Raw genomic sequence first — 25,000 nt, forward strand, 5'->3', positions numbered from 1 at the left:
CTCATTGTAACATGAGTATCAAGGGTAGGTCGAGTAATCCTAAGAAAAGTGAATGCTCTGACGAGCTACAAGCACTTGTACTTCCTCAACATGACTACCCCACCCCCGACAAGCAACTAAATCCCACCCATTTACAGTAGAGATCCCTACGTGTAAGAAAGCCTTTTACTCTAATAGTTTCTTCCCCAGAACTGCAAGTCTTTGGAACTTTCTTGCTATTCATCTCCCTTCATAATGCCCCTGCAAATTATGTCTTCGATAGTAGCCCCCTACTTCAAAGTGGCACTGTGCCTTGTTTGGGGTGAAATTTGATTTAAAAAAAAAAAAGTAGGCACATCCTCCCCTACATTTTAGTGTAGTAGCTACTGAAAAGGGTGTCTTTAGATCGCCTTTCACTGTGGCTGCTTTATTTGCTTTTAATGTTGAAACACTAATAATTGGAAAAGATTCATTCTATACCACTTACTGAATAAAAGTTGCTAATTTAAAATAATTGGAAAGAAGTTGGCAGTTTATATACCTTTCCCATCGTTATTAATATGTAAATTTAGGAGAGTAGAAAGTGGATTTGCTCTTAACTTATTTTATCCTTTAGTTTTCACATTTCATCAGCGATCCTTCTGACAAAGGGTGAAGAATTGCTGGGTTTTTTGGGGTTGGAGTTTATCTAGTTAACACTTATCATTAGTTAGATCTTGACCTTGAAGTTGTATTCTTTTTTTAACTTCTTACATCAAGTTGATACAAGTAGAACAATTTCCATGAATGAAGAAAAAAACTAACATGGCAGATCCGATAGGATTTGAACTTGGTATAACCTTCTCAACCAGTGACAAACAATAATGTGCGTGAGAGCCCATCTTTTAATCTTCTCAGTCACAGACAGCAAGAATTGGAACAAATACACTGAGGACATTGCCAAGCCTGCTGCAAAGAAGGTAGGCTTCCTCTACCAGGCTAGAAAATTACTCACAGCAGAGAGCATCTGTTACATGATAAGGGCTGTCCCCTTTTCATGTAAGTATAAAAATGGAGAATTTAGTTTAAAATGAAAATGAAATAGCAATAGACAAATTCGAACCTCGTAATTTAGTTTAGAAATAGATTACGTGTGAGAATTTAAAAATGTAAAACAAACATTTGTTTAGAATATAGATAAATATTTCAAGGAAAGAATGTTAACTATCAAGTTTGTTATGAAATTTTAAATTGAAAGAATGCAGCTTATAAGATAATGTTTTTAACATATTGGAAAAATAGGTTACTGAGAAATAGGAAAAGTTTTGGACACGTATGTCCAGAGCACGTGAAAGAAGGCACATGTTTTAACATGTGTATGACGTCACGGAAAATAGAAAGTTCTAGGAATAGAGAAAAAACTTTAGAGAGTTAGACAGTCAGTGAGAAAACTCGGAGAGAGACAGTCAGGCGTCTAGGAAGCGAGACGTCACTTCAAGGAAAAATGTGAGACTTTGAATTCTTGGTGATGGAAACACGGTCGTGTGACGAAATAAACCATCATGTGTTTTGTAAAGCTCGTCTTGTCTTATGATTCTTACAAAAAGGTAAAGTTAAATTGTATTATATATTTGTGTTATAAAATGTCTTTTCATACACATCTCGACTTCTCATATCTACAATGAGAATCTACATCATGTCTATACAATGTCTGAACACTATGTCCTCACTCAAAGAGCCTTCTCCTTCTTCTTCAACACATCTAAGGAATGAACATTTTAAAATATAAGAATCTCACCTAACATGAACAATCTCTCAAGGTCTCTTATACAACTTCTCTCTCTCTCTCTCTGAGTACATCAACATCCTTCTTAATAAATATCTCTCCTAAGATACAACAAGCCATATAATAAGACTCTCTCAAGACAAACAATCTAATAAGACTCTTTCTAAGCATCTCTCTCAAAGACTCTCTTTTAATGAAACACTATATAACACATCCTTTACCTTTACAAAGTCGCAATTCACCTATGCATGGAGTATTGTTGCCACATCTGGACTGGTGCATCTATCACTAGTTTCTTACGCTTAGACATGGTCCAAAAAAAGTTTCAAATCTAACAGGTCCCACACTATTGGCCAAGCTCCAACCTTTGTTTCATTGCTGCAATGTCGCATCCCTGTGCATGTTTTAATGAAATGTGCTCTGGTGAACTCATAGCACTTGTGCCCTCTCAGCATACATACTTCAGATTAACCTGACAAACAGCAAAATCCCACCCCTTTACTGTTGAGATCTCTAGATGATGAAAAGCCTTCTACTCTTGTAATTTTTTTCCTTTGGACTGCTAGACTTTTAAATTTCCTCCCTGTTTCCTGCTTGCCTAATCATGCTAACCTGCAGAAGTTTAAATGTAATCTGAACAAACATCTTGCTGCTCAACTCCCCATAGTCCCATGTGAGACACAATCTCAAATAGTTGCATGTTATGTTCCAAGTAGTAATATGTCTTGTTTGGGGTGAAAAAGAGTAAAAAAAAAAAAAAAAGAAGCCAACTATGACAGCATTTGTAAGGTCAATCACATTTCACGAGTGATGTTTCTCACAAAGGGTGACAAATTGTTGTTTTCTATGTCGGAATTTATCTATACAACCCCTATTATTGATTAGTTTTTGACCTTGAAGTTGTAATATATTTTTTTATCTTCTTATATCAAGTGGCTTCATACCTTGTCAGAAGCGACTTCCATTAAATAAATAAATAAACAAATATTATAGATCCGATAGGGTTTGAACTCGATATGCAACAGCAACAACAGGCTCCTTCAGTCTTGGACAGACTATGGATACCCACGAAGGTTTGCCTGTGCATGAAATTTTTGTGGCAGGAGGTGCGCAATCTCCAACCACACCTCTCCTGAGACGACATTGTTAAATACCAGTACCAAGTGAAGCACAGGACGACTTGAAACGAATGCCGAGATAAGCGGAGAACATATACAGAGCCTAGAATTCCCAAATGGTCACCCATTTAATACTAACCAGGCTCAACGTTGCGTAACTTCGGTGATCTGACGAGAACCGGTGTGTCAACGCGATTATGCCGTATATGAACTCGATATAACCGATTCCATAATCTATGACAGTATCCATTAAGCGAATCACGTGCACTCATGTATATGACAAGCACACTGATGACTCATGTAAATAATGTAATTATATCCAGAAATTTTGCATAACTCAATTGTGTTGGAAATAATAAAAGATTTATGGCCTCAAAATCAATAACAATGCAATAGTTTCACTATCACAACCAGCTGTGATCCAAGTTTTGATCTTTTACTTGAGATATTCAGTTATTTCAGCCAATAATGAATAAACAAATCCTACAATCAACCTTTCGTATTTATGGATCGTTCAAATGAACTATAATTGTTCTCCATCTCTGTTGAATATCACCCCAGTCTAATAATTATTGTATTGTAGTCGGAGAGTTAATGTAACAGAGCGCAGATGCACACATGAAAATACATGCAAAATGATGTCACCGGTAAAGAAAAGACTATAAAAAGGAGAAAGAGTATGTTAGAGAGGACGATCATGTTAGAGGCATGGAGGACATTCGAAATCACATTTGAGAAGACGATCACGTGAGAGACATAACAGCGATAACGAGAGAATGAGGAAATAAATGTCGTTGTACAACAAAAAAAGCTAGTTGAAGTTTTTTTTTTCTATTTTTTTGTCCCCTTTACGACTGAAACTACAACGGGTTGGTTCCAGGACAATGTTACATCAATAGGAATAAAAAAACAAATCAAATACAAATTTGGAAATCAACATATTTTTATTTCTCAATAACATAACAAATGCAAAAAAAAAAAGCCCAGTTCTATAATGTTGTTTGTGTTAGTTGTGGATATAACCTTAACAATCAGTCTGATAGTAGTTTTATTATTGTCGTGCTGAAGTATGGTTCTGTTTAGTCCTACGATGTCCAACATCCCAGGCTTCACCTTCTCTTTGAGAACGGATAAGCTTATTGATAATAATTGTACCTACTCAGAAATGCTTAGGCATGTTTTGTAGGCAAAATTTCACTTCACCTAGTGCACTGGTTTTTCAAAACCTCACCTGACCTTGTACCTAACTTTCTGCAGAAAAGGTAAATAAACATACTGTTTAGTCTTTTTGGACAGTTTATTCTGGCAGTGACGGGTGTTTAGCACTGCACAACATTTCCCTCTTTTAAAATTGCATTTCCCCCGGAAGTTATACCTTTTGTATTTTTGGGATCAGTGTTCAAAGTTGAAAATGGTTGTCTTCATGTTTTTTTGTATTTATTCATAGATATATATTTATTTTTTCTGTCTTTCTTTTCTGTTTTTTTATTTTTTATTATTATTTTTTTTTTTTTTCACGCAGTGAACTTTCTTTGTGATTTTGTTTGTTTGGTTTGATTGTTTTGTTTTAAAGCATATCAACCCTTTTTGTTTTATCTAATGACAAATCCGGTAATTTTTTTTTTTACACATTTTCATGCTTTCAGTTTTTTTTTATACTTTCAAATATTTATTTATTGTGTTCGGTTTGGTTTGTATTTGGCTGGGTTTTTTTTTTTTTTTTTTTGTTTATCAACCATTTTCAGCTTATTTAATGCTGAATTCAGTAATTTTGGAAAAAAAAAAGGTTTTATGCTACAAGTTTTTTATATTTTCAAATATTTATTCATGGTGTTTGGTTTGATTTGATTACTTTGTAGAGGAAAATTGGTTTGAGTTTTGACTTTGTAGAGCACAACTGAGTTTTGCAAAGATAAAAGAAAAAAAAATAATAGCATCAATGTTTGGCACATTTAGGGTCAGGAAGCCAGTACTTTTTGTTTATCATTTTGTTAATATCACTAGACAAGGCATGAAGCCACTTGGTGTAAGGAGGTAAAAAATACTACCTACAAGGTCAAAAAAAAAACTTTTCAACGATATGTTAGTGGAATAGATTCTGATCTAGAAAACAGCAATTTTTTACTTGTCAGAAACATCGCTCATGGAATGTGAGGACTAAAGGACACAATAAGGGAAGTGAGAATTATGCATCTTCAACAGCATAACAATAATATTCCCTACAAACGTTTATTAAAATCAAATTTTATTATTATAGATTACCCAAATCTATTATTATATTTAAGCAAAGTTAATTAACGTATGTTTACCTAAGGCTTTTTTTTTAAAATCTCTTTTAATCACACATGTTAAAATATTTCTTTGTTTTGGGATTGGGTTATGTTTGGAAATGCTTCCATTTTAATGGTTCTAATTAGCTACAATTTGCAATTGATTCGGATTTAATCTTTTTCTAAGGTCATTATCTTTAGAACTCACATCAAGCATCCATGGTATCATTTTCATATCATTTCTCTTCATGCAACGCATGTCTTCAACTCTCACTTGCTAAGTTAAGATTAAATCTGGAACATATAGAGAGATGTATGCAGAACAAGGACTTCATGGATGAAAGAGCTTGTATTAGTAGATGCAGAACAGTTGAGGTAGCAAGATCAGTTGGCAGAAAAACATGGAAGGAAATGATGAGCATGGGTTTGAGAGAAAGAAAGATAAAGACCTGGTCAGAGATAGCTTAGTCTGGAATTTAATTTCTAAAAGCCTCTAATTCATTCTTTCGACATCACCATCCGTTGAAATCTCCCATTCTTTACATATCTATTCATGTCAATATGTAAAACAGAGGTGGTGGTGGTGGTGGTGGTGGTGGTGATTTTCGCTGTCATGAATAAATTTGAAATAGTATTTTCATTGTTAAATGCACAGATTGAATGAACTTATGTTAAGATTATCTCTTTGTGTTTTCATCATCATCATCATCATCATCGTCGTCGTCGTCGTCGTCGTCGTTGTTCGTTGCATTGTTATGTGCATTGAACGACTGTTAGAAATTGAATTCCAAAGTAAACTATAGGTCTTTATTCATAAATATTCCCATCAGGGCCATTTTTATCATTTCTTCCCATGTTTTCCTTGGCCTTCTCCCTGCTACTTCAACTGTTCTGCATCTACTAATGCCAAAACTCGAGACAGCTAGTATTATTAATTTTTGTATTTTTATTTATTTATTTTGTTTTTTCAGTTATTCCACTGAGGCATATTTTACGGCCCCCCAGACACAAGGAACTGCCCAGTCTGCTTGGTTGATAAAGGATTTGAAAGAAGCCAACTTGAATCGTAAGACTCACCCATGGATCATTGCCTACGGACACAGACCTATGTATTGTTCTAATACTGATCGAGATGACTGTACCAAAAATAATTCGATTGTTAGGCAACAGTAAGATTAAAGAACAATTTCTTTCTATTTTATTCCAAAATAATTTTTGCTGGTTTGAATTTTGATATTTGCTATAACTGTGATATATTTCTTGAATAAGTTATTCCGAGTTTATATTACTATACACATAGATTCGAAGAATTTGTCAAATAACAAATATATAACAAATAAATGCTATCAAAGGCAAGATAAGTTACTTTTCTACCTAACTGGATAAGTTTTTAGTATTTTTATTTGATGTAACACGGTTATTCAGCTCGAAAAACACAAAGTGTTTACTGATGTATTTGTTGAACACGGTAAGTTTGGGAGAAGGAGTTTAAAATAAAAAAAAACTATACAAAATACTGTTAAAAATACACCGAATATATGTCAGCTTATGTCACGGTAACACATATTGAGCGAGTTTCTAACAGTATTTTGTATAGTTTTTTATTTGTAGCTCCTTTTCCCAAACTTACCGTGTTCAACAGAGAGTCTGGCGCCATTTGTAATTTTCAAATACAACGGTACACACTGTATATTTTTCGAGCTGAATAAACATTTTACATTAAATAAAAACACTAAAATATTATCCAGTTAAGTTTTTTTTTTTTTTTTTTTTTACACAGTGATCACCACTTATCAAGGCCCGGAAGCCACTCAGGGATAAGGGTTATTGCAAGTACATTACGTTAGTGAGGAGATTTGATGAAGTGTTTAATTAGGGGGGCGGTTCATTAGGAATTTGTTAACATTAGACTTGAAGACATCCAAGTTGTAGTCCGGAGGGAAGCAGGCAGACGGAACAGAGTTCCACAGGCGTGCAGTTCTAAGAAAGAAGCTTTGTTCATGAAATCCGCGTTTTGATTTAGGCACAGATATAGAGTGGGGGAAATTTTTCACAGTGGATTCAGCTAGACGGGTGTTTTTCGTGAAAGATTGGCGAGGGGGGACCAGGGATTGGAGTTCAGACGAGCACCTGCCATGAAAATAACGATAAAACAAGGATAGGCTCGCAACGTCTCTTCTGTGGGAGAGGGGTTGCAGGGTAGAGAAAAGGGCATCTCCCACTAAACCACGAAGTCTATTTTGTACTCTGTCAAGGCATGATAGGCTGTTTTTGGCAGCTCCTGCCCAGATATGGCAACAGTATTCCATCCTTGGACGTACTTGGCTTTTATATAGATAGAGAATTGCATCAGTAGTGAGATATCTTCTGGAGCGGTAGAAGGATCCCACCATCTTTCCAGCGACCTTGGCAACAGACTTGATGTACGTGTTCCATTTCAGATCAGGAGTAAAGGTCAACCCCAGAAGCTTGTCAAAACACAGGGCCTCACCCAGACGAGAGCCATCCATCACAATTGATGCCAGCTGGGGATCAGAGCGTTGATGATGATGATGAGGTAGAAAAGTAACTTATCTTGCCTTTGATAACATTTATTTGTTATATATTTGTTTTTTTTAACAACTTTTTCGAATCTATGTATATAGTAAAACAAACCCGCTATTCCAAATTGCAGGATTTAATGTTTTTTTTTTTTTTTTTTTTTAGCCTTAGCAAGAAATTCTGAACGAGATGTAAAAATATATTTAATATAACGTCTTTCTGAGTATATTGTGTGTGGTTATCGAAGCCATTATTCGAGGTTATGATTAATGGTATTCTTTTTATTGTTTGATCCGGTCCATATTTTATATTTACCTCTGACTCTACTCCTTCACTGATCTTTTTGAAAGTCTGTTATGTTTCCATTGTCATGTTAGGTTCTTCTATTAAACCTATCTCTTCATTCACTAAGCTTATGAATGGGAAACTAATCGTTCTTTGTATTGTAGCAGAATGTTGAAATAAATCTACTAAAGACCTAGCAATCATAGATTTACCACTATCAGGTACTCCTTGTAATACTTGTAACTTTGGTTTTGGGGGGAATTTTTTATTTAAAATGTTCCAAGCATTTTGAAGAAATTCGCTAATATCAATGTTTTGTTTATGCAAGACACTATTAATAATTTCCCCCACTCTTTATTTGTGCTTAAACCTAAACGTAGATTCCATGAACAAAGCTTCTTTGTTAGAACTGCACACCTATGGAATTTCCAGCTGGCTACAATATGGTTGTCTTCAAGTCTAACATAAACAAGTTTTTGATGAGCCGTTCCACTTAGTAATTGTCTGTATTTTTTGAGATGAGGTGTTTTCATTGATTGAGATTGTCGGACTGACTTCCTCATTTTGGTTATTATTGTCACAACGTTTCGGCCGTTTTGCCCTCCGGCCTTCGTCAGGTGTTTTTTTGTATCGAACTGGGGAACCGTTTGTTAGGAGTCTTGAACCCAACCCTTCATTATTATTACGGGGGTACCGTGTTCGGACTCCAGCTAGGCTTTGAATTTTACTTTTTCACTGCCTTCGTTCAGGATTGAACTCAGCACCTTTGGGTAACTGTAAACTTTGATACAACGTCTACGACCACTCGGCCATATGTCCTAGTGACATGTGTCCTAGTGACATATGGCCGAGTGGTCCTAGACGTTGTATCAAAGTTTACAGTTACCCAAAGGTGCTGAGTTCAATCCTGAACGAAGGCAGTGAAAAAGTAACATTCAAAACAGAGAATCAGCAACTATGTCCCAAAGCCTAGCTGGAGTCCAAACACGGTACCCCCGTAATAATAATAAAGGGTTGGGTTCGAGACTCCTAATAAACGGTTCCCCAGTTCGATACAAAAAAACACCTGACGAAGGCCGGAGGGCAAAACGGCCGAAACGTCGTTCCACTTAGGTTAACAAATTTACCGAATTTCCATTACTAACGATTATCATATTGTCCAATTGTCTACTGTACACTCTTTAACCTTTATGTTCGAGTGGCCTCTTGGTCTTGATAAATGGTGATGCCTATGTAAAAAAAGAAATTGTTATCTATTATATAAATCTCACCTGTATGTATGTATGTATGTATGTATGTATCATCGGCGCAGCGGGCCACAAAGCAGTCTTGAGTTGCCAGAGTTAACCTGTGTCAACTGCGGGCGGATGTACAAAACGACAGGCGGTTTGAAACGGCATTTGATCCTGCATAGAAAAGAACAGCAAGAACGTGCTGCTAGTGGTGCACATGTCTGTACAATGTGTGCTAAGGAATGCCAGTTTAGCAGGGCTTAAAAGCCATATTCGTGCAGCCCATCACTGAATGTTTTCGTGTTTCTATATACCTTTTTTTTGTGTTATATGGAGTGATGGCAATGTTCGAAAGCGATTTTACTGCCATCATGTATGTATGTATGAATGTATATCTGCTTAAAACTTCCGACAGAGGCGAGGGATTTTCACGAGATAGGTATTGTTTTGAAGCTCTAACCTTCGGACGACAAATATCGAAAAATTGGCGAAAAACATTAATTCCTTTACCCTGAACTATGCACTTTTCTAGAAAGATGGGTCGCTTTTTTCGCCGATATTTTTGAAAGTCATTCCCTCTTCGATTGACTAACCTTAATTTAAACCTTCGCCACTTCCGGTTTGGCGATGGACGCAATGGCAACGTTTTTTTTTTGGGGGGGGGGTTCACGTTCTTTCCTCCTTTGTGGTACAGGTTCGAGCCTGCCTACCTACTACACACTTTTTTTTATTTCTTCTTTTTGCTCAACACGCGTCTCCAAACACCTGGGCACCCAGGCTAGTTATCTATAAATATAAAAGCGAAAATGTATGTATGTGTGTTCGCTTTTTCTGTATGTCTACAAAAGGCTTTTTTTCAGAGAAACGGTCAGTCGGTTCACAACTTCTTAAAACTTTTTATATCACATATAAATCATAATATCTTCAAGTTAACAGCGGAGCTCGCCTGTCTATTTAATTTGCTCGACTTCGGGAAGATAAATATTCAACATTTGTCGCTCGCCGCATGTGGATTAGGCTTTTTTGTATAATAAAAGTGACACTAATTCTGGCGGTATTTTTCAGGTCTCGATCGCCAGAAATGTCCGAAAGCAATCAGCTTTGATCAATGTGGAAATATTATTTCCTTATATCAGAAGACAATTGCTATTCAATTTCGACAAGTGGAACTGTTTCCCCCAACCCCACTATCTTGGAAAAAAAAAAAAAAAGCATTCCGCACTAAATGATACCCTGCATTCAAAAGTTGACCTCATTAAGCCATTAAAACGTGCACCTGCTAATTTAAGTAATTAAATAAATTCAAACGTGTTTCTGTTAGCATCTCGCGGTGGCCCAATGGTTAACATAGCACTCTTTTTTTTTCACACTTTAATTTCCAACTTTGCCTCAAGGGTTTGGTTTCGATCATCATACTTACCTACCAAATTAAATTTTACCCCCCCCCCCCCCCCGAAGTTTTGATTTACCCAAAACCACACACACCTCCAAACACCCTGGAAACGTCGGGTACCCCTCGCTAGTTAATATATAAACTCCAATCTTTTCTGTTATACTTATCAAGAAATGTTTGATTGACCAACTTTATTCTATTACACTCGATAACTTTTTTAATTATTGTATTATATTGAGGACGCGAAATTACCTTAATAAACTTATTACTAAGGTTATGGCTTTTTGCTATCCAGTCAGATTTCATTTCACCCTCTGATTTATAACTTTTACTTGTCCACACCCAATTTAGATAATTAAATAAATTCAAAGATCCACCATTGACATTTGTAAATGTAGGTTCATTAGATAAAGTTGTAATATCAGATGCTTGTTGCTTATTAATAGATGGGTTTTCTATACATTCCATTTCACACCATTTACTTAATGTTGACATGGTAGGTTGTGTTGATGCTATAATTATTTGTCTACGGCTTTTACAATAGTAATTGCAAACCGAACTAGGAAATTTCATTATTATCACTTTAGGTATACTGTGTCTGTAATTTGTAGTTCTATGATAGGTTTTTGTTACATTGTGCCAAGATGAATCTTTTCTTGGTTCACAACTAGATTTCCATAATAAATGAAAGTGGTTAAAGGTATTTAATGGGTTTCCTCTGCATAAATCTTTACGTTCAGCATGATCGAAGATGGTTATACCATTACGTAATTTGATAACATCTAACATTTTGTTTGCAGCCTCTCCAATAATATGGCGTCCATTATCATGAATATCTATAAAATCTGGGTTTTCATGTAATGAATGATCCTGGCCGATTGTGTGTGATAGCCTCAGAAGATATCGTTCTGGCAGTTTGAATCCATCTGAAACAAATTGATATACCACAATGTATATCTTCTCATTGGCAACCTGTAAATATATAAAGAAAATATAGGTTACTAGCGTTGAGCTCCAGGTATTACTGTAGGTGTATCACTATTAGGTGCACTAGTATAATGTCTAAGACCTGATGGAAACATACATACGTTTGTTTTATCTACAGTATTGACAAATGCGCCATTTTGACATAAATCCTATTATCTGTGGTGAACCAGATATATACTCGAAGTCAACCTCACTGAAATAATTTCCAACGAGATAAAAAAAAAAACCGATCTTTGAAGTATTATCTACATTATCTAGTATCAGTATAGGATCTAAAGCACACACTGGAGGTGGGTTACTAGGATTTATTGTCATTTGTGTTAAACATGATTTTCCGGGTTTGTATTACTGTACACATAGATTCGAAAAAGTTGTCAAAAAACAAATATATCACAAATAAATGTTATCAAAGGCAAGATAAGTTACTTTTCTACCAAACTGGATATATTTTTTGTGTTTTTATTCATTGTAACATGTTTATTTAGCTTGAAAAACGTACATTGTTTACCGATGTATTAGAAAATTCAAAATGGCGCCCGACTCTCTCTTTAGCACGGTAAGTTTGGGAAAATGTGTTATAAATAATAAACTAGACAAAATACTATTAAAAAAACACCGAAGTTATGTCACAGTAACATATATTGAGCTAATTTCTAACAGTATTTTGTCTAGTTTATTATTTATAACACTTTTTCCCAAACTTTTTATATCACATATAAATCATAATATCTTCAAGTTAACAGCGGAGCTCGCCTGTCTATTTAATTTGCTCGACTTCGGGAAGATAAATATTCAACATTTGTCGCTCGCCGCATGTGGATTAGGCTTTTTTTGTATAATAAAAGTGACACTAATTCTGGCGGTATTTTTCCGGTCTCGATCGCCAGAAATGTCCGAAAGCAATCAGCTTTGATCAATGTGGAAATATTATTTCCTTATATCAGAAGACAATTGCTATTCAATTTCGACAAGTGGAACTGTTTCCCCCAACCCCACTATCTTGGAAAAAAAAAAAAAAAGCATTCCGCACTAAATGATACCCTGCATTCAAAAGTTGACCTCATTAAGTCATTAAAACGTGCACCTGCTAATTTAAGTAATTAAATAAATTCAAACGTGTTTCTGTTAGCATCTCGCGGTGGCCCAATGGTTAACATAGCACTCTTTTTTTTCACACTTTAATTTCCAACTTTGCCTCAAGGGTTTGGTTTCGATCATCATACTTACCTACCAAATTAAATTTTACCCCCCCCCCCCCCGAAGTTTTGATTTATCCAAAACCACACACACCTCCAAACACCCTGGAAACGTCGGGTACCCCTCGCTAGTTAATATATAAACTCCAATCTTTTCTGTTATACTTATCAAGAAATGTTTGATTGACCAACTTTATTCTATTACACTCGATAACTTTTTTAATTATTGTATTATATTGAGGACGCGAAATTACCTTAATAAACTTATTACTAAGGTTATGGCTTTTTGCTATCCAGTCAGATTTCATTTCACCCTCTGATCTATAACTTTTACTTGTCCACACCCAATTTAGATAATTAAATAAATTCAAAGATCCACCATTGACATTTGTAAATGTAGGTTCATTAGATAAAGTTGTAATATCAGATGCTTGTTGCTTATTAATAGATGGGTTTTCTATACATTTCATTTCACACCATTTACTTAATGTTGACATGGTAGGTTGTGTTGATGCTATAATTATTTGTCTACGGCTTTTACAATAGTAATTGCAAACCGAACTAGGAAATTTCATTATTATCACTTTAGGTATACTGTGTCTGTAATTTGTAGTTCTATGATAGGTTTTTGTTACATTGTGCCAAGATGAATCTTTTCTTGGTTCACAACTAGATTTCCATAATAAGTGAAAGTGGTTAAAGGTATTTAATGGGTTTCCTCTGCATAAATCTTTACGTTCAGCATGATCGAAGATGGTTATACCATTACGTAATTTGATAACATCTAACATTTTGTTTGCAGCCTCTCCAATAATATGGCGTCCATTATCATGAATATCTATAAAATCTGGGTTTTCATGTAATGAATGATCCTGGCCGATTGTGTGTGATAGCCTCAGAAGATATCGTTCTGGCAGTTTGAATCCATCTGAAACAAATTGATATACCACAATGTATATCTTCTCATTGGCAACCTGTAAATATATAAAGAAAATATAGGTTACTAGCGTTGAGCTCCAGGTATTACTGTAGGTGTATCACTATTAGGTGCACTAGTATAATGTCTAAGACCTGATGGAAACATACATACGTTTGTTTTATCTACAGTATTGACAAATGCGCCATTTTGACATAAATCCTATTATCTGTGGTGAACCAGATATATACTCGAAGTCAACCTCACTGAAATAATTTCCAACGAGATAAAAAAAAAAACCGATCTTTGAAGTATTATCTACATTATCTAGTATCAGTATAGGATCTAAAGCACACACTGGAGGTGGGTTACTAGGATTTATTGTCATTTGTGTTAAACATGATTTTCCGGGTTTGTATTACTGTACACATAGATTCAAAAAAGTTGTCAAAAAACAAATATATCACAAATAAATGTTATCAAAGGCAAGATAAGTTACTTTTCTACCAAACTGGATATATTTTTTGTGTTTTTATTCAATGTAAAATGTTTATTTAGCTTGAAAAACGTACATTGTTTACCGATGTATTGGAAAATTCAAAATAATAAACTAGACAAAATACTGTTAAAAAACCACCGAAGTTATGTCACAGTAACATATATTGAGCTAATTTCTAACAGTATTTTGTCTAGTTTATTATTTATAACACTTTTTCCCAAACTTATCGTGTTAAAGAGAGATTCGGGCGCCATTTTGAATTTTCCAATACATCGGTAAACACTGTATGCTTTTCGAGCTGAATAAACCTGTTAAATTGAATAAAAACACGAAAATTATATCCAGTTTAGTAGAAAAGTAACTTATCTTGATTTTGAAAACATTTATTTGTTATATATTTGTTTTTTGACAACTTTTTCGAATCTGTGTACAGTAATACAAACCCGATTTTCCTATTGTACTCCAGTTGTTATCAGCCAGCGTTTGTTTGCCTTGTACCATTTTTTGCAGGAACCCATGTATTATCTTCAACGTTATTCCCAACTTTTGAATTAACTTCTACTGGTATAGGATGCATTTGACAAAATGATCGCACAGTATTATATATAAATCATAGAAACAAATAAATATACATATTAAACCATGCTGGACTTCTGTTGATTCAATTATATCCAAATGTATCACCGGCAGCTAACATCTTCCATGTTCCTGTATTATAGATACTTCATATTTTTTGCATGTCGTAATCAGCTGTGGTTTGTCTATCGTTAATGTCTATACCTGTTTAATGTTTCCACCATTTAAATGGTAATTCTCTGTGTGCAGATAACCTTTGTAATCTTCCTTGTGCCCTTGTCTTAGGTATATTTACTGTAAAATTAGTGTTAGGTAATAAAGGAGCTCTATCTCTCTGTTGAAACATTGCGAATTTAGAGTTTACATATGCGGCCATCCATGGTCTATAGGTACCTCCAACGCGCGCCACAGTTTTAATCCCCCTGTATGTAACACGATATAACTGTAATTTAATTTAATATTATCATCCTAACTTTTTTACCATTCAAAAGAAGCTTCAAATAAACTGCTAATATCTTTTTAAATTTTTTTACAGCATACAAAAATAATGAAAATGCGAGACAAAAATCGTATTTACATTATCGACGCTTGTTCCTATATAGTGACGTTTTAAAAGCCGTTGACACACCCATGTTTTAAAAATCTAGCAAAAAATTAAATAATAGTTATATTTTTCTGAAATTTTCGATATTTGTTCATTATTAAATAAATTTACAAAATAAAAGTAGGTTTTGTTAAATATATTAGAGGAAATATATTTCTTTTTAGGTGTTCTACCCCCCCCCCCTATATTTCATGTTATGAAAACTAAAAAAAAATAAATGTAGGTCAATAAAAAATTCAACATTTTTTTAAAGCTGAAAAGATCAAATAATTAAAAAATAGTTATCTTTATATATGCATATATATATATATATATATATATATATATATATATATATATATATATATATATATATATATATATAATCCTGTTATTTTTCACTTATATATATAAAATTCTGTTATTTTTTCACTTACCTTAAAGTTGTAAATAAAATTGGACATAAAATCAATATTGTTATGTTAAAAAATAAACAACTTTTCTTGATTTTCTTTTCTCTTGGTAATATAATTATTTGAATTACAACAAAAAAAAACAATTCTAAAAATAATTATTTTTAAAAAGCTTTAAATGATATTAATTTCAAATATTATGCAATATGAAGTTTAAACAGATTTTTTTATATAACAGGATTCCATTAAAAAAATATATATTCATATAATAGAATATATGACTCTTGAGATAATAAAAATTACAAAAGCAAAATCGACTAAAAAAAAAATTCGTTTGGATTTGATTATTTAAAATGACAGAGGTGATAATCAAAATTTGTGCTTTTTTTTTTTTTCAAAAAAGTACGGAGATCTGTAGCAACATCATGTTTAGATACATGTATCAACAGAACAGGTTAAAATTAATTTTATCGTCTGTGTAGTTCGTTATTAAAAATCTATTTGCTTTACAAAGGGTAAGTCTTATATTGTTTTTATCCATTTTTTTATTGTATATTTTATTTATTCATAGATTTCTGCATAAATGATCTTCCATAGAAATTGAACCAGACTATAGTAAACACACGAAATGGTAACGTCACTACTTAATGTGTATAATGATGACGTTCTACACAACGGTTTGGCGGTGCCTAATGGTCTAGTATTGAATGTAGTATTAGTAACTAGTTTTTTGTACTTATCCTAATTCATCTGTTATAGGTACTATATTTGTAATTTGAAAACCACAACTTTTTACTCTAAATGATTTGGCTACACTTGAATATTTTTTTTTTTTTTACACAGTGATCACCACTTATCAAGGCCCGGAAGCCACTCAGGGATAAGGGTTATATGTTTCAAGTTCTACATTTGTCATACTAGCATTTAGATAATTATAAAGAAATATCTACCATCCTAAATCTCATGTCCATTAAAACTTTATTACCTGATCTTTTTGACTGTTAGGACATCATGTGGTCCAGTAGTATGATCTATATAATGAATAGGGCTATGACAACAGAATATTCTTTTCATTGTTTTGACTCTCGAGTATATATGAGACACAGTTAGACACGGTTAATCAACCGAGAACCACACCACTCTATATAAAAGCATATATCTACGGATGCATACTCGTCAAAACAATGAAAAGAATATGCTGTTGTCCTAGCCCTAATAATGAACGAATGATCGATTAAAACTTTTATGTACTATTGGATTCGAGTCGCCTATTTTTACAGGTTGATCTCTTTCTTCTATCATTGTCCCCCTCCCGGTGATGGTCCAACATGTAGATCACCCATACTGTCAGATATTAAGTCACAGTCTGAGTTGTCTGTACGTAAATATTTTTCTACTCCTGCTTCTTCTGATTCCTCTGTCAATCTTTTTCCGGATCGTAGCATTCGATCATTGTAAGTAGTTGTTAATTTATCGAAAAATACTTTTCCTTTAAATATATTAGATATTACAAGACTACTTGATGTATCTATATTATTTAAACAATGTAAAAATTTACGATCTGCTTCGTATGTTGTGATATCTGTATTGTAGTCTGTTGTGTTGTCTACAACATGCATCTATGTCACCGGTTATCTCTCTCTCTCAAAATCTGACGTGAAAGAACCACAGTAATTAGTAGCAGGAAAGTGCATAACCCACCTCTAGTTCATTCAGAATCTTTGCATCTCTGTATTTTAGGTCTTCATAGCTTTTGCATTGTACATCTTCCTCTGCCATAAGTAGTTCTTCATCAGAGTCTCTGGAGTTATACATTTCTTTAGAACGTGGAGAAGGAGGAGGAGGAGGAGGAGGAGGAGGAGGAGGAGGAGGGAGGAGGAGGAGGAGTTGTAGGTGGATTTTTGATGTTTTTGGGTTCCATTCTTCTGACTTAACATCTCGAATCGTCTCTCTCTCTCTATATATATATATTGTAATTATCTATAAATATATGTATAAATCAATCAAATATGTCATACGTGTACAAACACGTTATTACAACATTTGAATTAAAATTTGAATGACACAATTTTCCTCCTCTTCCTAAATGTCATAAATAACAACGAAACAAGTTATCAGAAAATCTTTTTATATGCCTTTATGTTTTCAATTACAATATAAATTTATATATATATATATATATATATATATATATAAGTACGCCATATGATATGCCTTATCTATCATCTTATAAATATATATGCACAGTTTTATTACCGTGTAAGATGCCGTGGGGTCTGGCTGATGCCGTGTGTCAGTACAATGATTACTACAATATTGTCCCATTGACTACTGTATACTCTTTAACCCTTATCCTCGAGTGGCCTCTGGGCCTTGGTAAATGGTGACTCCTTTGTAAAAAAAAAATGCAACTCGTTATATAATAAACAAGGCACACAACACCAGCCAGATCCCATGGCATTCCACACGGCAATAATATTTTTTGTGTGGCTTCTACTGATGCATACTCTGTGATGGTAATTGTGTTTATTATTCAATATCATAATAATAATAATGAAAGTTTTCAATCTATCATGATTACTATTATAACACTTGGTCATATTGAACCAGAAAGAGTGCAAACATTTTGATTCTTGATTTTAGAAAGTTGTAAGTAGAGCTTTTTATATAATGTTTATTTAAGTTTTTCATTTTATTTCATTTTACTTAAATGTATTGTTATTCTAAAGTAAAGTTTATTCTGTGTATGCAGTTATCTACTATTTCACTTCTGTAGTTTAATAGGTTTGGGGGTTAGAATTACAAGTTTAGAATTTCAACTTTCTCATTCACGCATAATTATATAAGTTGTTTAAATTTCTACGTATGCTGACCTATTGTATTATTTTCCACTTGATTATTGGTGAGCGTCCACTTTCTCTGGGCTCTCAGTAATGGGGTTCTAGTGCTGTTTTTATTTGTCTTTTTTGTTAATGAATACACTTTTATGATTCTAATATTTGGTTTTAAAATCTAGCATAGTCATGCTCATGTAGTACTTTCTTTAGCCAATATTGTTGCTTCATAAATAATGTTTTTGGTTAGGCATTTAATTTGTAGTGAACAAAGTTCATGAGTTCTACAGCTGCAACTTTTCTCTTCATTATTAACGTTATAGTTTCTATTTGAGTGATTACTATTGGAGTTCGAGTTATCACTATTTCTAGTGTTTATATTTTTGTTCTTAGTGTTATTTTAATTGTTACTATGTTGGTCACTGTTTTATGCGTTTTGTTATTTTTCTTTACTACTTTCATTTAGTATTTTGTTATTGTTTGCTTTAATTATATTTCTAAGATTCCGTATGAACTGTAGGACAGTTTTAGGTTAGTTTTATTGTGCAAGGAGTTAGTTACAGGTAAGTGTTTTTCGATGAGATTTATGAATTTCTTGCCATATTTAGTTTTTAGCATCTAATTATAGAATCGTGTATACGAGATAATATTTATTTTTCTTTTCTTTTTAACCTTATCATAATGATTGGTGTTATGTTGCTTATATTTAATTTTGATAGCATGGTACCCACTATTTTTTTTTTCGAGCTGTGTTGTAAATGTTGCTTGACTTCTTAAATACATTTTCATTGCTAGTGTTATTGTTAAGCTTATGTTCGATAGAATTAGTAATCTGTTTTAGGATTGATGTGATGATTGAACTTTGGGTTTATGTATATTGGATAGGTGTTACCTTTTGAATATGACTCTAAGTAAATTCCACTGTTCCGTTTACCATTCGATTACAATATGGTAGCCTTCAAGTCCAATGTAAACAAGTTCTTGTTGAGCCGTCCCCTTAAATAATCCAATTTTTACCCAATCTACACCATTAACGATTACTACCCTACTACCATCATTAACCCTTATCCTCGAATGGCCTTTGGGCCTTGATAAGTGGCGACTCCCTTGTAAAAAAAATACATTTAAGTTTAAAGTGACATCTAAAAAGTGAGTTTATGTTATCCAGTACATTTTTTTCATTTGCATATGTATAATTTTCATGACGTTTTCTTCTTAACGTTGTTGGAACCTCTTATAGTTAATCCATTATCTCTACTTAGGCTTTCATCTGTATTCTGTGTTATCAAATATATTTGTGAGGGTATAACAAATAAATAACCCCACAATATCTGATGCCTCTGCAGCGTCCAGGACACCCATTGCTAAATCTTAAGAGTTTGTCATTTTTGTTTGTATTCATTAGATATTATTATTGATTAAAACTGATCTCCTACATTCTTAATGATTATGTATCATATATATATATATATATATATATATATATATATATATATATATATATATATATATATATAAATGACAAAAACTATATAATAGGTCAGTATATGTAGAAATTGTTTATATATGTTAGGCATAATCTACATAAGTTGTCTAAATTTCTATATATATGATACATAATCATTAAAAATTATATATATATATATATATATATATATATATATATATATATATATATATATCTGCTGATGTGTGAGTATGAACAGTTAAGTGTGTATATATTTGTTGCGGGTCTGAAAGTCAGTGTGCAATCGACCCTACAACAGGCAAGAAAAGGACAAAAGACAACGGCAAAGAATATAAATCCCCCCAAAAAACAAACAAAAAAAACTGAAAGAATGTTGAAGGTCTTAGACTGAGAGTTCAAGTCCAGCTGACATCGAGCTGAAAAGGCTACGTGGTCGTTGCTGGTGACTGCAGGAAGGTGCTGACTTGCAATGTTGGGCTACTGGAATCAAGTGAGTCAGTGGTAAGTGGCTGCTGCTGCTTCTACTGGGTTTGGCTGCTGTATAACCTGTTCTGTATGGGCATGACTGCTGCTGCTCTGCTGGGTTAGGCCACTGATGGGCCCAACTTTGCTGCTTAGTGGTCTAACAGCAACTGACTGCTTGTTGAAAAGGCCTGTTGTTTTTATACTCATCTGACGGATGTAGTTGCAGACAAAAGCAACTCCCAGTGCTGGTCGTCATTTTCGTTTTTGATTTGCATTTATTTTTATATTTTAATGTACAGCAGGGGGTCATCTGTCTGGGGTTTATATTCATTTGTCATATCAAATTCAAGCTGATAAAGTCGTGAATATGTTTGAGTGGGAATTGTATTATTACAATGTTCCATGGGATAATTATTTGTGTTTATATAAACAGTGGAGCGTCGGCTGTGATGTTTGTGTTTTGAATTTGGTTCTTTTTTGGATGAGTGGTTTCTTTTGGTTGAAACCGCAACATATTTTCTCCCTTGAAAATGAAGAGTGTATATATTGTTCAAACTGCCATATGTCATATTTTCTTGCAGTGATAATTTGTTTATACAGGTCTAGACTGCTAATAAGCTGTTACTTTTAAAAATATAACATCAGTTCTTTTTATATAACGGCTTAGTGCCAAATATTTAACAATTCCTTCTATTGTTTTTTGATGAAGATATTTTTTTAACTCTTTTCATTCACTGAAAAAAATTTTTTGCATTTATTTTATTTATATTTTGAGCCGATTTTGTATCAAAATACGCAACTCCTTATTTTATTAATATATTTCATGTGTTTGCACAAATGGACACGTCTTACCGGTTAATGTTTAAAATTGAATCTAATTTATTTTATTATTAGCCTGGAAAACATCTTCTATATTGGAGGCGTAGACATTATATTTGAAGCCCATGAACATTCCTATGAGAGACTTTATCCTGTCTTTGATAACAAAGTGATGTCTTACAATTACACTAATCCATTGGCACCCATCCACATCATCACAGGAGCTGCTGGTAACAAATATGGCAGTGACCCTATGAATGGGCCAAAAGGTAAGTTTCTTACACTATAATTGAAGAAGTACGTCTGAGGACTTATTACGTTTAGTTTTTATCTTAACTGATATAATCGTATGGTCGGAAGGTCACAGAACGGAGGATGAACATTGTGATAGTCATCAAAGAAGCAAACATCCACATGTTTATGTCTCGTGTGGCTGTACATAAAAACGACAAAAATAACGACCTTACCTTCAGGTGAGATATGAAAGAGAGGCGCCATGAAAATTGACTGAGCTTTTATACGAAACCCGAGTCACATGTGTACAGGTCAAGTGATGGGGGGGGGGAATGGATAAAAACGGTGTGAGAAGTGGAAGAGGGGAAAGGGAAGGAAATGAAGTCAACAAGCATTTTTGTTTAACCTGAAAGTAATTGTTACAAGAACAAATTTATTTTTTGGAAAGGAAAAATCGGCAACTGAAGTTATTTCAAGTCATTTCAGCTTAGGGTAAGTTGTGAGAAAAAGGTCTTGTATTAATAAATAGCTGTATCCAGCCACACGTTGCTGTGTCTGAAAACAAAAAAAAACATAATAGGCAAAATGTATGATTCTTATTGCTTTCAAATAAAATTATGTTGTTTCTTCGATACTGTACTAATAGAAGTATTGATGTTTAAGTGAAACCAGTAGTATTTAATGTATTGCCATGTCGCAATACTGAAAATATCCAAAATGTATGCAAAACGATAATGTATAAGTTAATAATTAAAGGAAATAGCTTTTGCAGAAAATAAAAAAGTAAGCTATTTCTTATGTATTTACGGTAAATGTCAAGTGACAAAGTAGAAATAGCTGTCGAAAACATTTGTTTTGTTGAATCATGGAATACGGAAATCGACAAAAAATGTAATTTGTTATAATGGTGTTTGTAAACATAAATCAACTTTTTACAATAATGAAAAAACACCATCTTTTATTGGGTCAAGACTTAAATAGACCAAAAATGTAAGGAGGTATTATTGTGTTTTTAAATAAAATCAGTCTTTCAGCCAGAAATATATAAAAAAAATTTTTTAATGTAAATATATTGTCAATTTACTGAATATTTATATATATTTAATTTTCTCCAGAGAAGTTGCAGTTTGTATTACATTTAATATTTCATATTGCAAAGGATGTAAAAACAGGAGGTGTGTTGTTTATTCATGGAAGCATGCTGGATCAAAGACAAGAATTGACATGTAAATTTACTAAAAATCTAAATATGTATACGTCTTTTTTCCCCATAGATGTTGTTTTGTGTAATGTTTATATGCATTTAATTTTTTCTTTGTTGTAATAGTTTTAGCAACAAAGGTTGTGTTTTTTGTATCAAGCCTATCACTGGGCCAAATAATGTTTCTTAGTGGCGCCATTTTTTTAAATTTTAATAACTGTTCGTTTATATAAAGAAGAATAGAATTCCGTAATATGAGAATAATCAGAGCTCAGCCAATGAGAATGGGCAGAATTTGAGAAGCGAGAATTTATTATTTTTGAATCGGGAAAATGGAAAGATTATGTTATGTGTATGTGTTTATGATCCAGTTACGAAGGGTGCAAACACAATATCTTTAGAATATGTTTATTCTCTCTGGGTTTTGATTGGAGGAGGTAGGACGACTTTATATTTAGAGTGAAAAATAGGAACTAGTTCCTCTAAAGATGGTGCGATTGTGATGGTGTTGCTCCTAGGATGAAATGTAGGGTTTTATTATAACGACTAAATGTGTCTAAAATGTCATTCTAAAGTTACATAAGATAGTGGCCATTAGTCTAACATAATAAATTTGTATATGGCATCTGTTGTTGCAAACCTATGATACTTTGGTCCAGAGAGAAATTTTTGCAATCAAAATATTATATATGGAGAGGAGATAAAACTCAGTTTAATGATCAGTGGTTGTAGTGCTGAGATTTACTTGCTACCCACCTCAGCAAGATGTGACACAAGGTCAGAAGGTAAGGATGTCAAGCAAGTGCCCCTATAGGACAGGCACTCTTACCTAGCAAAAATTACCTGGGCATTCCCGTTGGCATTCCTCAGTAGGGGCGCCTCAAGCAGCAAGTGATAAACTTGCCTCACCCAAAAGCCAGGTCACAAGGCCTGGGAAGGTGGACCTCCTAGGTAATACCAAGGCAGCATACCTCGATCCGACAGATACTGAGCCAGTTCCTGGCCATGCACCTGTCATGCTGATTGTCAAGAATGGATTCTTGACTGGTACTTTCTACCCACTAATTAAACTAAAGCAGCAAGAACATTCATCCTCATAATTCAGGTTGTATGTATCTTGAAAAGTCCTCAGAAGGTGGAAAATTCCCTTGTACAATAAGTGAAAATGGAGTTGAAAATGGACAACTCGAGAAATTAAAATGGAAATAAAATAAAATGGTTGAAAGGGAATAACCAGTTTGTGTGCAAGAAGTGTAATTTAATGGAGATTAATGAGAAGTCAGATGTGGAGAAAGTATAGTCAGATGTTTTTGTTGAGAATTTGTGTTACCTTGATGATATCATTAGAGTTAGAGGTGGAGCAAATGCTAGTGTGATTGTAAAAGTTAGAAGTAGATGATGTATGTTAAGAGTACTTTTGCCATTACTAACCATGAACTAAGAGAAGAGTTTATCAGGCATGTGTGTGCAAAGTGATGATGTATAGAGTAAAAACTGGCCAGTGAAGGTTTAAGATATGCATTGTATGGAGAGAAATAATATAATACATGCGTAATGTAAGTCTTAGATAGACTTAGATCTGATGACCTGACAAAAAAATTAAGTGTTGAGAGTAAGGAGATGTGTGCAGAATAGTAGACTTTGATGGTATGGCCATGTTGAAAAGATGAATGAGAGTTCTTGGATTAGTAGTTGTAGGACAGTTGGCAGAGCAGGGTTAGTTCACAGGGAGATTAAGGAAAGCCTGTGAAGAAATGATAAGAATGGACTTGAAATAAAGAATTGGCCATAGATAGGTTCTCATAATCTTCCTAAGCATGCCAGCATCTAAAACGGACATTAAACTGAAGATTATAATTTAACGATTTAATTTTGAACTTTTCTCTTTGACAATCATACAAAATAACTTTATTAGATTCATATTGTTTTACTCAAGTTTTTTAAGATTAAAAGTTCCATTTAATTAAAAATAAATTTCTTTCAGGGTGAAAACAAAATTGGAATATTTTATTTCCATCTTTTCAGCAATAAAATTTTTGTTGTTGATTGTTTAACAGCCGGTATTTTAAATTGGATTTGTGTAACAATAGCTTTTCAAGATTCCAGTACTTTTTTTAATCGAGGTCTGGATAGTGTTATCTCTCCTTGATCGTCTTATCCTCTCAAATGCTCCAGGATCACTAGCTTTAATGCTGATTGTAGTGCCACTGCATCTTCTTGTTTGTT

General features: G+C 33.6%; 2 protein-coding genes and 1 pseudogene across 3 annotated transcripts in view; 1 reads left to right on the forward strand and 2 right to left on the reverse strand.

Annotated features, from left to right (window-relative positions):
• The window catches only part of LOC145284843 (acid phosphatase type 7-like), a 212,147-nt gene that overhangs the window by 150,601 nt on the left and 36,546 nt on the right, over positions 1-25,000 (forward strand). For both annotated transcript variants that reach the window (XM_080133822.1, XM_080133823.1), the window contains exons 7-8: positions 6,104-6,301; positions 21,415-21,608. In XM_080133822.1, the coding sequence (XP_079989948.1) occupies positions 6,104-6,301; positions 21,415-21,608 (392 nt within the window). The remainder of the gene's footprint in view (positions 1-6,103; positions 6,302-21,414; positions 21,609-25,000) is intronic.
• Positions 2,954-3,070, reverse strand: LOC145285072 (5S ribosomal RNA; annotated as a pseudogene).
• Positions 12,259-17,603, reverse strand: LOC145284846 (uncharacterized). The gene is made up of 2 exons (XM_080133832.1): positions 17,455-17,603; positions 12,259-13,740 (listed from the first exon to the last, which is right to left on the reverse strand). Exons 1-2 carry the CDS (start codon positions 17,566-17,568, stop codon positions 12,895-12,897), a joined length of 960 nt encoding a protein of 319 aa, XP_079989958.1. The 5' UTR covers positions 17,569-17,603; the 3' UTR covers positions 12,259-12,894.

Source organism: Euprymna scolopes, chromosome 9 (genome assembly GCF_053919585.1).
Source record: "Euprymna scolopes isolate OS-2025 chromosome 9, ASM5391958v1, whole genome shotgun sequence".
NCBI classification, from domain to species: Eukaryota; Metazoa; Mollusca; class Cephalopoda; order Sepiida; family Sepiolidae; genus Euprymna; species Euprymna scolopes.

What these genes read in the sequence shown, in the direction of transcription:
- LOC145284846 (XM_080133832.1), bottom strand. Translation starts at nt 17,568, where the DNA reads ATGTATAACTCCAGAGACTCTGATGAAGAACTACTTATGGCAGAGGAA. An exon ending in AGATTCTGAATGAACTAGAG is followed by an intron (nt 13,741 to 17,454) that starts GTGGGTTATGCA and finishes ATATATTTACAG; the next exon opens with GTTGCCAATGAGAAGATATA.